The 14,576-nt window shown below is 38.2% G+C and overlaps 2 protein-coding genes across 3 annotated transcripts; one reads left to right on the top strand and one right to left on the bottom strand.

Moving 5' to 3' along the window:
* The first annotated feature begins 1,397 nt into the window (after nt 1–1,397).
* On the top strand, nt 1,398–9,317 carry agpat9l (1-acylglycerol-3-phosphate O-acyltransferase 9, like). Of its 2 annotated transcripts, XM_044376453.1 has the most exons (15): nt 1,398–1,555; nt 1,953–2,155; nt 2,304–2,370; nt 3,711–3,859; nt 4,022–4,167; nt 6,090–6,164; nt 6,266–6,355; nt 6,468–6,561; nt 6,664–6,779; nt 7,120–7,175; nt 7,398–7,483; nt 7,577–7,705; nt 7,868–7,947; nt 8,419–8,570; nt 9,238–9,317. In XM_044376453.1, the coding sequence occupies exons 2-14, from the start codon at nt 2,012–2,014 to the stop codon at nt 8,525–8,527; spliced, it is 1,341 nt and encodes a 446-aa protein (XP_044232388.1). In that variant the 5' UTR covers nt 1,398–1,555; nt 1,953–2,011; the 3' UTR covers nt 8,528–8,570; nt 9,238–9,317. The 2 variants fall into 2 exon arrangements, with proteins under 2 accessions (XP_044232388.1, XP_044232381.1); XM_044376446.1 differs by lacking the exon at nt 9,238–9,317 and having other exon boundaries at nt 1,399–1,555; nt 8,419–8,967.
* A 3,222-nt stretch (nt 9,318–12,539) lies between these two features.
* On the bottom strand, nt 12,540–14,548 carry myl7 (myosin, light chain 7, regulatory). The gene is made up of 7 exons (XM_044376457.1): nt 14,420–14,548; nt 14,076–14,174; nt 13,615–13,690; nt 13,329–13,433; nt 13,168–13,246; nt 13,015–13,063; nt 12,540–12,869 (listed from the first exon to the last, which is right to left on the bottom strand). The coding sequence occupies exons 1-7, from the start codon at nt 14,531–14,533 to the stop codon at nt 12,765–12,767; spliced, it is 627 nt and encodes a 208-aa protein (XP_044232392.1). The 5' UTR covers nt 14,534–14,548; the 3' UTR covers nt 12,540–12,764.
* Between the last annotated feature and the right edge of the window lie 28 nt (nt 14,549–14,576).

The following is a 14,576-nucleotide window of genomic DNA, read 5'->3' as shown; positions in this document are numbered from 1 at the left end:
GTCTCTCCAAAATCTATTTTGGAGTCAGGAAAAGATCATTTTGGAAAATGTAACCCCCCCTTAAAAATAACTTTATAAATACTGATAGCACACATTGCTGCACATATTCTGACAGCTGAGCTTTGAGTTTATCTCTGTTGACCCTAACCTCTCCTTCCCCTGCTTTCAGAAAAGGAGAGCAACAATAACAACACTAATGGGCCATACTTGGGTGTTCCCCCAAAAGAACCCAATAAAACCAGCATTCAGTGTGAGCAATAAGCTCTTTGTTTTGAGGCTTAAAGATTAAAACCACCTATTTTAGAACTAACAAGCGTTGCCTCAATGAAACTGACACACCCTAACAATAAAGGACAAATAGTGTGTTTTCTAGTGAGTTGCTACACACCTGGAATGTCTTCCTGTTGTAAAATTGCAGGGCAATTTGTCTGATTTATTAACAGTGAATAACATGTAACAACTTATTGCTCACAGATGTGTATCTAAAGCAAAGTGATCACATATTTTTGGATAAGAGGATAGACTTTCACGTGATTTACATACTTATATGAGATACTTGTATGTTACTGTGTCAGGTGGTTTTCTTTTCTCAGTGCATCTTGCCCAAGATGCCTGGTTGTGGTCCAGAAAACTCTCTGGATTAGGTTCAATCCCAGAATGAATCGCCCTCTTATCATTCCCAGAGACATTACCCAAACTGACCCCCTGAAGTCCCCTGTTACAGTAATGTGCAACAGACTGTGAAATGTCTGAACCTGGAAAATAATCAGGACCTTTTGTTAGTCTTAGGTGGGAGAGAGAGGCTTTTACACGGACAGAGTGTGGCTGCATTCCTCATCAAGGCTTCCCTGTGTTGTGGTGAGTAGCATGTCTGAGAGGTTTGGGGCATTTCATTAGTATTACTGTTTCACAAAATGCAGTCGCAAATGTAAGGTCAGTCAGTTAAGCAGTTGAGTCATAGACTGAGGCTCTGAAAATCATTATATAAATACAAAAAATGTAACCAATATAACCTGCAGATTGCATGTTATATATCTGCAGTAATTAGTTTATCAAAGAAATTCCCAGAACAGAAAATGGGTTATTTTTCTATTTTAAAAAATCTTAATTGGAAAGCAATTTGCTGATGAAGGCCACAAGATTTGGCTGAAAGCTACGGAAAAACCAAACAAGTGGATCTTGAGATATTTTGTTTTTGTCAAGCTGGTATTTAGTGATTATTTTACTTTATTTTATTTCATTTTGTCGTGCCAGATTCCTACAAACAAGTAGCTGCATATCTTTAATTGTGCGGTGGACAAACATAAAAGTTTCTCTGTCCAGCCTGTTGTGTAAAAATAAACCAAGTTTTTTCCCAACCAAATATAGATAATGAGGCTGATTGGATGAAATCCAGATCCACGTGTCTGAGCTTCCCTCTCTGACCGCAGCGGGGCGCTGTTGGGCGCAGCGGGGTGAACTTTGCTCTAGTAGTAAATGGGCGTGTTTGCTCCTCCTTTGTACAATCCTCTGACTTGTTCATCAAGAAGATAGAACATGGACTGAAGTTTGACAGGTAAGAGGAACTGGTGGAACTTAAAATAATGACGCTTGTGATTGTAGAAGACAAAACAGACACAATGCGGTCATGAAAACAATCTTGTAGTTCAGGCCTGTCGTAGTTTGTGTATTCATGGATGTGTTTATATTGTCAGGTGATAGTGATCGTCGGTATTCATGAGGGCTTTGTCAGTTTTTGTGTTTCTGAGTAGTGTACTGTGACCTTTGAGGCTTTATTCGTAATTAAATCACCTAGAGTGTTTCAACTTTTTTATTATTTGAATCCTCTTGTCTTTGTGGTTGTTGTTGACCTTCATATATTGGCAAGTGTTTTGTTTTCTTACACATGATGAATCTGACCTGTCTGTATTGCTTTGGTAACACAAGTGAAAACTTTTTCCTCTCACATACAGGACAACACAACATCAGAGCCACAGTGCTGCGCTTGTATACCTCAGGGAATAAAATAGAGATGGAGGATTTCTGGGCAATGACCCTTTGGGTACTGAAGATTTGGCTTTACCTCATTGTCTTCCTCATCATGATCCCAGCCATGTTTGGCTTCTCACTGGGCATCTCTGAGATGTATATGACCATCCTGGTCAAGACCTTAGAGGTAATCTTATTATCATTTCACATTTCCTTGAAAATGTACATGCATTAGGTTTTGCAAATATTTCCAATGTCATCCACCAGTCCACATAAGATATTAAAAGTGAGCAAATTTTTAAAAATCAAAACAGTGACAATGTCTTCCTCTTCAGTGGGCCACTCTGAGGATACAGAAGGCAAGCGCAGACGAACGAGCTCTCCAAGCCTCTGCAGCTAATGGTGAGTAGAAGGATGTTTGAACTAGATAGATAGAGATTGTCATTGTTGTGAAAGATAGGGGTTTAGTGAAAGATATGTGTAATGCTGCAATATTGGATTTCATAAGATAGCCTACTCAATTACAAGCCTGTGCAAGCATGTTGCAACGTTATTGCCCAGTTTAGAAAGAGTAAGTGATTCATCCGTACCTGTGCTTTTTGCATCTGCATGTAGATGAAATACTCACTGGATGATAGCTCTGTGGCATTAAATAGCAGGTTTAAATTGTTTTATGTTGCACTACAGGATTGCTAATTCTACTCAGCAGTCTCTGTATTACACAGTCAATCTGAGAACATTCATGACAGGAAACAAGGTGAAGTTGCTTTAGAAACCCTGCTTATCTCACAAGACGCAATATATACTCAGCCACCACTCAGCACCTTATCAGTCAGTAAGCTGCACAGCGTGGTATACCTTGCTGTAGCACATAATTACATTAGTTATGTAACCAAAAACTGGCCTCTGCATATCCAAAGTGTGTCACTGTTACAGTTTTTAATGTGGACAATGAATACAAGTAGTGCAAGTGCCTCATTAACAGAGATAAACCAGACATTGTTTGAAGGTTTTGATTGAATATTGAATACAGAGTCTATCATCCCATGTTCTGGACTTTGCCCCCTGTGTTATCAGATAGTATGGAGTCTAAGTTGAAGTCAACTCTTAACTGTTATGAGACCTGAAAGGAGGACAATGTTAAATCTCAGCAGAGTTATTGCCATTTCTTACATTTGTTCTATGAGCAGCTCAGCTCTCATGTTACCATTATGTATCACAAGTCAAAAGGTTCAAAGTCATGTTTTACGTCAGTTCTTGACGCATTTTGTTGGCTGAATAAGTGAATTTTCTTGGAAACTCCCTGCTTTATGTTGAAATTTGTTGAGTCTTCTTGTCATACCAAATTACAAATACTATCCACTTAGTGATGCATAGTTGTGGTTTCTTTTTTTCAAATTTTCTGGTTGATTGCCACATCTCCTTCCTCTGAGGTTTGTTTTATGCTTTGATTAATTGCAATCATTTATTTTAGTTGTTTTATTTTTCTGTCGTTTTTGCAAAGCACAACATGTTATATTCTTCCAAGAAACACATTTCTGAATGAACTTTGAATTTTACTCTGTTGACTCAAAGCATTTTGTCTTCCATCATTATCAACACCATCTTATAGATATGGCAAACCTGATTTATGTTTCAGATTACCGCTGAGATTGTGATTCCTATCAGATGTTGACTGAATGACTGTGTGTGTGTGTGTGTGTGTGTGTGTATGTGTGTGTGTGTGTGTCTATGTGTGTCAGGTCTCATCCAGAGGGACGATGGCTCTATGGAGAAAGAGTTAGAAGAACTTAGACGCAGTCACCCCAAACCCCCAGAGGGCGGTAATTTTACACTTAGTGACTGTTTCTATTTCACCCGGAGAGGAATTGAGAGCATTGTAGAGGATGAGGTACTTTCTTTTTTCTTTTTTTTTTCTTTTTTTAACTTTATTTTAGATAGATTATAGCAAGAACACAATTTGTTATAAGAGATCTGTAATCCCTGGTTATGCATTCCAAACTTTAAGTGGTTTGGTTATGTTTTCTAATTTTTAATTTCATTGTAAATTTAGGTGACCCAGCGGTTCTCTTCAGAGGAGCTGGCGTCATGGAACCTGCTGACTCGCACAAACAACGATTTCCAGTACATAAGTCTGAGGCTGACGCTGCTTTACGGCCTTGGCATCATTGTGAGATACTGCATCCTCGCCCCGCTCAGGTACATGGATACTTCACAGTTTGCTGACTGCAAAATTCAGCAGGAATAATGTCAAAGGTTGAGTCAAATCTCTGGAACCTAAGAACTATTTGCTCTCGTAAAAATAATGTTATGTTTGAGGTGAAATTTTAAAAATGCAAGGTATAAGAAGAGGAAGCTTATATCATGAAAATCCAAAAATGTAATCAGTAAAAATTAAATGGCATATTTTTGATGTACAGCTTGACAGTGTTTTTTATATAAATGAGTAACTTACATTAACTGGTGCAAAAAAAAAATTGCAAATGTTTGGTTCTGTCCTTTGACTTTAACTGAATTCTGTCCAGTTAGATTTCAGTTTCAGTCAAAGAAACTTCAAACTGCATAGACCACAGTTCAGCCACTTCTCAAAAAGCCGTCTCTTGACCCATCCTTTTTAAACAACGTCCTCCCAATATCTAAACTTCCCTTCTTCGGCTAAGGTCTTGGAAAAAATATTTGTGGAGCAGCTCATTGATCATATGAATGGCAACGAGCTCTGGATATTTTCAGTCATGTTTGTCAAAGCACTTCTTAGAGTTCTTAATCATATTCTTTTAGCAGCTGATAATGGCCAAACTGTTTTATTGCTTTTAGATCTTACTGCAGCTTTTGATACAGTTGACCAAGTGATTTTAATTCAATGTCTTAAGCGTTGGGTTGGCATATTGGGTATAATTTTAGATTTGTTTTATTTTTTTCTAACGGGAAATTCTTTGTGGCCATTGGTGACTTTATATCCTCCACCTTCCATTTCTCGTATGGAGTGCCTCAAGGCTCAGTCCTCGGCCCTTTATTATTCTCCATTCATATGTTACCTCTAGGTCAAATCTTTCAGAAGTACAACATCAGTTTCCGTTTTCATGTGGACGACTCGCAGATCGATTTCTCTTTTGACTCCAAGAACACAACACAACTGTCAAAATACAATCCTGTCTTATAGATGTGGCTCTCTCAAAACTTTCTTCAGTTAAACTCAAATAAATCGCAAGTCATTATCATAGGTCCAGACCCCTCCGGCAAGCACTTCTCCCCCAAGTCAGGTTCTCTGTCCTGTTGCTTCAAAACCCAGTGCAGAAATCTGGGTGTTATCTTTGATAACAATCTTAACTGTGACAGGTAAAGTAAAGTGTTCAGTTGTGCTTTCTGCAAAAAAATTGAAAATTTGATCTTTTTTATCCACTAAGAATATGGAAACTATCATCCACACTTTCATTATATCCAGCATAGACTACTGTAACTCACTGTATTCCTGTCTCAGTCAGTACAACCTCTCCAAACTTCAACTAGTTCAAAATGCTGCAGCAAGACTACCCACAAAACCCAATAGAAGAATCCACTTAAGGCCTGTTTCAGCATCTCTTCACTGGTTACCTGTACATTTTAGAATTGATTTTAAAATTTTAATGATTACTTTTAAAGCACATTTGGGGTTTGCCCCTGATCACTGACTTACTGACCTGTCACGAGCCTGAATGCAGCCTGAGATCCTCCAGCAGAGGTCTGTTAGTAATTCCTAGATCAAGGCTAAAAGCCAGAGGAGCCTTTGGAGTCAGAGCAGGTCCAGAGACTCTAACGACCTGCCAGAGGAGATCAGACAGGCTGGCTCTGTTTCCTCTTTTAAATCTCTCTTAAAAAACACTTTTTCAGAATTGCTTTCTCTTGAATTAGTTATTCTTTTGTTTTTCCTCCATGTATTAATAATTAATACCTCACTTGTTATTGTTACTGTATCAATTCTACATTTATTTATGTATCTACTAATTTCTCTTGTTTTTGTCATTGTAAAGCACTTTGTAACTTGTTTTTGAAAAGTGCTATATAAATAAAGTTATTATTACTGTTATTATTATTTGTTGTTGCTGCTGGAAAATGTAGTAATGATTGTGTTACACCCTCTCCAGGATAACACTGGCCTGCATTGGCCTCAGCTGGTTGGTTATTGGAACATCTACTGTTGGACTGCTCCCAAATTGGAGGTGATCACAAAATATAACCATCCCAATATATTCCATGTACATGTCACTAATTTCTTCACGTGTGCTTACTTGCTTGCATGTGTGAAAATGTCTGTTTTTAGGATGAAGTTCTGGCTCAGTGAATGGGTCCATGTCATGTGCTACAGGATCTGTGCTCGAGGCCTCTCTGCCACCATCCACTACCACAACAGGTAAGTGTGCATCCTCGACATTTACTCTTCCTTTCCAAAATCTATTCTAACAGCGATCAGTAACCGCTTTCTCTTCAAATACTGACTCCATGTTTTCACCTTGAAACAAAAGGGAAAACAAACCGGAAAAAGGAGGAATCTGTGTTGCCAATCACACCTCCCCTATCGACATTGTGATACTCTGCAACGATGGGTGTTATGCTATGGTAGGTAGAAAGCAGCCAACATTTGTATTCAAATAAGTATGACTCTTATTTGTTATACTAAACCATGACATTTTTCTGTGATTGTCAAAATGTGTTTGTCAGGTGGGTCAGGTACACGGAGGTTTGATGGGAGTCGTCCAGAGAGCCATGGTGAGATCCTGTCCCCATGTCTGGTTTGAGAGAGCAGAGATGAAAGATCGCCACCTAGTGACCAAAAGGTCAGTTTTCTCCTTTCTAACTGCAGCGCATGTCTCTGCTTGCTTGTCATTGCACGTCTAAGACTGAAATAACCTTCTTGCCTGTATTTTCATGCTGTGGCTGTTTTGGTTGTGAGATTTTCCTGGCAGTAAAATCTTATTATTCAAACAAGAACCAATATGTTTTGGAAAGCTGCTACTGAGCAGTGACTCATACAGTTTATATTCCATCTCATTATATCCCATCTTCACCCAGACAGTCAATCCAGATGTTTGATCTCAAATGTGGAAAAAAAAGGTGCAATATGAAGATAATTATACAGTCTGGAAATGGTTCCCATTACCTTTGTGTTGCTTCCAGGTTGACGGATCATGTGAATGACAAGACAAAGCTTCCCATACTGATATTTCCAGAGGGTGAGTATGACCGTGTAGAAAGAGAGTTATTTTATCCACATCAGTGTGATGTTCTTCTTTGTATCATCAAAGACAAGACTCCATGAGTGTTGTTATTTTAGCTCGGTGCCTGGTGGCAGTCTGGCCACTGAGCGGTGACAAATGAGCAGCTACTTTATGTGGGTTTGGACAGAGCTCACACGGCTCTGTCTCCTTTGATGTACTGATCTCTGGTTTCTACAGGAACCTGTATCAACAACACATCCGTCATGATGTTTAAAAAGGGAAGTTTTGAAATTGGAGCTACAATATACCCTGTAGCCATTAAGGTACTTCAGTCCTGTCTGTTTCTTCTGGCTTACAAATTTAAAAGCCGAGTTCCTCACTGCACTTTTAATGCATTTCTGTTTAACTTCTTTTAGTATGACCCAAAGTTTGGAGATGCTTTCTGGAACAGTTCCAAGTACAGCATGGTCAGTTACCTGCTTAGGATGATGACCAGCTGGGCCCTCGTTTGTAACGTCTGGTATCTGCCAGCTATGCACCAGCAGGTGTGTATAACATGTGCTGATACACGTGAGCACATGCATGCATGCATAAAGCCACGTGAACATCCCGCAGGTGCCACCCCCACCCCTCCATATATGTACACACACACACACACACACACACATCATGGTAGACTGACTTTATTGTTTATTCAAAAATGGCAGGAGGGGGAAGATGCTGTCCAGTTTGCCAACAGAGTTAAGTCAGCCATTGCTCACCAAGGAGGGCTGCTAGATCTACAGTGGTAAGATTTAACTTCTGTCGTTGTTTCATTGATTGTTCAGTGTCACAGTGATGGGATTTTCTGTCTCCATGCATATTTTTCACCTCCTTTTTTTTCCTGGAAACAGACTAAGCCTTGTTCTAGATACAACAGATTATTATATGACTAATCTCCTCTTAAAATTCAGTTTAGCCTGTGTCTTCTAACACAGAATGATATCACAACTAATGGGGAAAATCATTTTATTAACTTAAGTTTTAAGTTCCCCTAATGGGTTTTTGAAAAGGCTTCCAAATGAATGATAACATTTATAACCTATAGAGGAACATGCAATCCTTCAACTGAATGTCAAACATGAAAAATCTCCAAAAGTAGTCCATTTTTTTTGCATTAAAATGACATATTGACTGTTGATCATACAGTCTGTTACATGTGTTTGAATGATCGGCATCACTCTCAGTTTGTCCTGTTTGCACCTGCCTGCCCCTGCAGGGATGGAGGCCTCAAGAGAGCAAAGGTGAAGGAGTCATTCAAACAGGAGCAGCAGAAACAGTACAGCAGCATGGTGGTGGGAGACGACAGCGGCAGCAACAGTGACTGAGCATCGCAGCCAATATGATGGACATGCACCTGCCCTGTTTTTGGTGAATATATATACCAGAAACAAGCATCTCTCTTATATTATTTTCTCATTAGCTGGATCTGAAATGGAATACTGCCATGTGGACTGAAACACACTGTGAAAACTTCGGTACAGCTAACGAGAGGAGAGTCTGGCTAATTTGCACACAAAGAACACAAGTGCAATATTGAACTTCTCCAGGAACAGACTGACTGAAAAGGGAAAATTGCTCTGTTTTTACCACTACTGAAGGAAACTTCTGTTTTGATTGAATGTTAATGCTGATAAAATGCTCTGAATGAATGAAATGTGTGATTTCAGTGAAGCTAATAGAAAAACTGGATACATGAACATCTCTCAGTTGACTTGTTCATGTGCTGCTCATTGTTTTTTAAATAAATTTTAGTTTACAAATGTAATGTTGATGGTGTGATTATGCAAGTGCGAAAAGAATGTGGAGTTTTTTTGGGGTTTTTTGTTTTGATATTTGAGATGTGATTTAAGCATTTGAATATAGGTTTTGTGTATTTTGATCAGACTTGCAGTGTTTTACTGCAAAACAATTAACACTGATAAGCACCTTTGCAATATATTTTTTATGGTTTCCTCACTGGGTTTTGTTAACACTGGTTGGCATTATATATCTTAGTTTTGGGAATTCTTATGTCCTCATCTGTTTTCTTTTACAGAACTACTCATCACAACTGCAAAGTTAAAGCATAAACACAAAAGCAGAGACACAAGGTTTGGCACTTAAATAATACATGATAATGTTGTATGTGTGTGTGAAAGCTCATGTCCTCATGAGTTGTGATGGCTTTAAAGGAGAACGCACAGCCGAGACTTTTTAGGTCCCTCTTCACTGGATGGTTTTTCTGAAGTTTTCTCCTCACTGTCTCCATTCGTGTGCGGGCTCCCATCTTTGGCCCCTTAAAACAAATTGTAGAGGGGTTTGTTATAGGTACACCTTAACGGTGTGTATGTATGTGTTGATCCTGGTATTTCTTTTTTTTTTTTTTTTAAGTCCCCCTCCAGTCAAAAGTCTTCGTCTTCCTTCAGTTGGATGTTTGCGCTTCACTGTGCAGAATGATGTACATGCACTTTGACACTTGAAGGCTGTTTTCACATTCGTCTGCTGAAAGTGGAAAGTTTCTCTGTGCTCACCGAAAAATCAGAGTTTAAGGGATGTGAGCATTTAGTTTAGTGCCAATCGTGAGTCAGTATGTAACTTACACAAGTGTGAGGTGGAAACCTGAAACCTCCAGTGCACATACATTGAGAACCTTACAGTGAAGTAGGAGACATCTTGCATTCAGCAGTTAAACTTTTGAAATGAAAAATATTTATTTATAGATTCTGATGTTTTCAATGAGGGAGAATTTATTCAAAATGTAATTTTTGGGATTTTTAACAAAGTAGTTGAATTTTTGTGGAAAAAAACATGTCAGACACAATTTACTGTTCCAATTGGAGGATTTTTACGTCTAAAAACATGACTGGAGGGGATCTTTTAATTATCAGCGCTCTCACCGTCACTCTCCTGATGACTTGGATCTGTGTTGCCCTGTGTGCCCTGTGCCAAAACAAATAGATCACTACTAGATCACATGGACAGCAGTCACAGTACCACATTATGTCTGACAACTTGAATTAATCAGTGTGAGTACTTGACAACAACGCTTACCTGTAATAAGTTCCTAATGTTTTTCTTTTTCTGTTTGAGTTCCTGATATCTGCAAATATGATCGACAATGAAAATGAGATTACACGTCATCACAAAGAAACTTGAGTTTAATTTAATTCAGTAATGGAAATGATGCATGGTGGACATGACAGCCAGCTCATGACTTCCTGTCTTTTCCTTTCATTTGTCAGGAGAGACAAATTGTACGTTGAAATATTTACGAGCCAGATTAGTGCCTCACATCTGTGTCATTCTCTGCGCAGTTCAGATCACAAACAGGTTGCTGTTGATTCAGGTGGGCAGTGTTTGGCTTAAGCCGCTCTCTTGAGCAATAAAAGCCCACGTAGGTTAGTTAAAACTGCTGTGTAATAATTCTTCTGGAGTTTTACCTCAATGAAAACAATGGTTTCCACACTCAAACAATCTGTTATCACACTACATGCACCCGGTGTTTCTTGAAGGCAATGATTTGTATAGTTTGCTAAATAGCTGTATTAGTTGTCATTACTCATGTGTAGCCATGTTTAATTATCTGCTGGAAAACAGAAGAATAAGTCCAGGATCACATTCAGATCACAAAATGCATTTTTTTCATATGTATGGCAAAATTTTCAGGGGTTTTTTTTTGTTTTTTTGTGAATATACCTTCAATTTAAAGGTTTTAAAGGTGGCAGACTGGGCCTTTATCTAGTGTTTCATTGTCTCTGTCAGTTAAAGAAACATAAGTTTGATTTCTTCAAATGTTTTTTCCTGCATCAACATCCCTATAATATGCTTTTGAAAGATGATATTCTCTGTGCTGTGTAACTGTTACTGAAAAACAATTGCAAGTGCAAAACATTGTGAACCATGGTCTGTTAAATTTTACATTTCAGTACAGTCATTTCAGTAATCTACCCACCGCTGCAGATAGGAGTCACATTTCTTGTTGGCGAATTTGGTCTTCCTCTTCAGTTCGTCTGTTGTCCATGTTGTGCCTGATTGTAGACCTACTCCTGCATCCACCCTGCCTGTTGCTCCAGATGCAATAGGCATCACTGCCAGTGGAACTGCAGATTTCAGATATCAAAAATAAACTCACAGTCATTTGGATACGACTCTGCTGTTGCAGATGTGCTGGAAGTGGAGCTTGCCTTGCAGGATTTCACACACTCCTTGCTGTCTTGTTGTTGACTGGCTGTTTGCTGTGTGAGCAGCAAAATGTGGCTGTGAGAGTTTATGTAGGTGTTTGTTGTTGTATCCATGGCAACAGTGTCCAAGAAGAATGGAACTGCAGTGAGGGCCCCATGAATTACTCTACCTTACCACAGGATATTTAGGAATTGTCCTTTACAAGCAGTATGTAGAAAAATCTTGTATCTCAAAGCTTTTCATTGACCAAGAAAAACAGCCTTCCTCTTAGTTTCATGCATTTTTGAATTTATCCGCTTGGTCCTCAAAGGTATTCATTGGTTGTCATAACGTTGTCAATATACAGAGGAATACAATTTACAGTACAACAAGAATTCCCACAATAACACTAGGCTATACAAACATGTAATACATGTTTTTTAACACACTATAATGTAGTTATAAACAGATATAGAAGCAGATTTACCTTTTAAAGTGATTATTAATGTATCCTACAGTAGTTATCTTATTTACTTATCTTATATTTATCTTATATTATTGAAACTGTGATTTACTATACAGTCATTTATGTGTCATCTGTTTATCCTCTAGCATCCATTAATTGATGCCCACAGGAGGAGTTATAGTTGTTGACAAATACATACTGTACCATTCAAAAGTTTGGACACACTTTCTCATTTAATGGAATGAGAAAATGTGTCCAAACTTTTGACTGGTACTATACATGAACACCTATATCTGCTAACAACTACATTATTACTACATTATGTGTTATAAACCACATATTAAATGTTTGTATATGTCTTATAGATACTAGATAAGGGGACCTAAAGTAAAGTATTACCCAGTTATTCTTCAGATGAACCGAAAATATTAAAATCATCTAAATTTGAGTTGTAGGTTCTAACCCTGTCCTTATATCTCTTCTCTATACAGATCTTTCATTAACTTTTATAGTACTGCCCCAAGTTATGTATTTCTTGATGAGTTTAGTTGAGATTAATATGTTCTTTTAAATAATCACAAAGATAAGACTTTAACAGACATTTCTTTGCTGACTGCTTGCTTGTGTGATTTGAGATTTTTCTTTTACGATATTGGATTTTTTCATTTTATTTTATATACTGTACACTGTTGCTTAATAAAATATGCATTTGCAATTAACAAAGAGGCTAATGAGGAGCCCAACACTTTATTCTCAACGGCAAGCAAAGAAGGGAGCCAATGTTCAATACAAACACAATAACAGTATTTATTACAGCCAATTTTGCCCTAAAAGAAAGTTAGACAAATCAGATATTTCAACTGTCACTACTATATTTTGATGACATGCCACACAACTAGCAATATCAGCGTGTTTAGATGACCTGTATGAATTGACTACATGGACAACAATCCTTGTTAGGATTCTTCCTTCTCATCTCCGTGTGTGATGATGTAGCAGAGCGACTTGTAGTCGATGTTGCCAGTTGGATCGATGGGAGCAACAGCGAAGGCCTGATCCACCTGAAATTTTAGGAAGAGGCAATGTGGCTGGTGAACTCAGTCGGTCAATTGGGACCTTCCAAATTGGGAATAGAAATGCAGAAAAAATGTATACTAAAGAAATGTTTGAGAGTCTGTCACAACAGGGAAAATAGAAAACACAAACCTCCTCTGCTGTAAATTTATCAGCCTGGTTCATCAGTAATCGCCTAAATCTGGACAAGACAAAAAAAAAAAGGTAAAAATTAGAGGATAACTAGAATAAGATGCTAAAATGACTAAGTTGAACATGAAAGTTAATTCACTTAATTTCTCTTACTCGTCCTTATTGACAAAGCCTGTCCCATTGGGATCAAAAAGCTTGAAGGCAGCAAGTATGGTTTCTTCAGGGTCAGTCCCTGCAGGAAAACAGAGCATCATTGAGCATCATCTGAGAGTAACAACGTAAAGAATTAAAAGATTTGTTTGAAAAGTTCTCACCATTGAGTTTCTCCCCAAACAGAGACAGGAACACAGTGAAGTTGATGGGACCTTTCCCCTCACTCAACATCTCATCCAGCTCCTCATCCTTGACATTAAGCTTTCCTGGTTCACACACAACGAAAGACACACACACTGAGTAAATTAATTTAATCAAATGTATTAAATATGACATCAAGAGAGGGTTTCGTCAGCAGAGCTTTTTATTGTTCTTCTTAATTATGATTATTTGGTATAAATCAGTGGATGAAAAAGATAAGAAAGACGTAATAGAAAAAGAAAATACCCAGTTGTCCGTAAGTCTCCCTCAGGTCCTGTTTCTTGATAACACCGTCTCTGTCTTGGTCAATGCAGCCAAAAGCCTATAGGATAAATCATGAAATTTACTTCTAATGATTCAAATAAAGGTTAAGACTAGATGGTGACACAGTATTTCTCCCAGCAACGACTGAAGAATTATTCCGGCAACTACTGATAATGAAACTACAACAGTCATAGTAAAAACACTAGCAGTGGTTGCATTTTAGTGGTCTTACAGAGACTTACAGCTGCTGAATTTAATGAATATCAACCTTTTCTTGCATGATTTTGACGGTAAATTAACTGGTTTGTACAGGAAGTTCCTTCAGTCAAAATCATAAGTCACGCTTTTTGAGAACTCAAAACAGCCATCAACTTATCTTTGTAGTGTTAATACAGTACATCTATTTTGTGTCACTCCAAGCAGGACCACATATTGTACTGTACCTCCTTGAACTCCTGAATCTGCGACTGTTCGAACATGGAGAAGACATTGGAGCAGGACTTCTGTCCCCTCTGTCTCTTATTGGAGGCCTTCTTACTTGCCTGAAAGAATGAACACAAAATCAGTCGACCCAACAACAAATATTGGTGTGTCAAGCTCTTTTTCATTGCAGGTTCTCAGTTTTAATGTAGTGTGTCTGTGTATACAAATGATCAGTATAAAAATGACAGCTTTGATAACAACATTTCTGCAACATTTCTTGCCGCTTAATTAGATTTTGAAACAGTTTGAAACTGACTGTTTTTCGATTACCACAAAAAAAGTTTAAAATCTCTGATGGACTTACCATGTCTGTGTGTGATCCTATGTGGACTCCCAGCCGAGGTGTGATGCTGGGGTGGGTTTTATGTATGGCCCATGTTATCTTCTGCCTTCCTATAATAAGCCATGGTGAAAGCATAGTCCCTTACATGGCCACAACTGCTCTGTGTGTGTCACCAAAG

Source organism: Thunnus albacares, chromosome 2, assembly GCF_914725855.1.
Source record: "Thunnus albacares chromosome 2, fThuAlb1.1, whole genome shotgun sequence".
Classification (NCBI taxonomy): domain Eukaryota; kingdom Metazoa; phylum Chordata; class Actinopteri; order Scombriformes; family Scombridae; genus Thunnus; species Thunnus albacares.
Note: the sequence above shows the minus strand (reverse complement) of the source record. Positions and strands in the feature narration are given on the sequence as shown.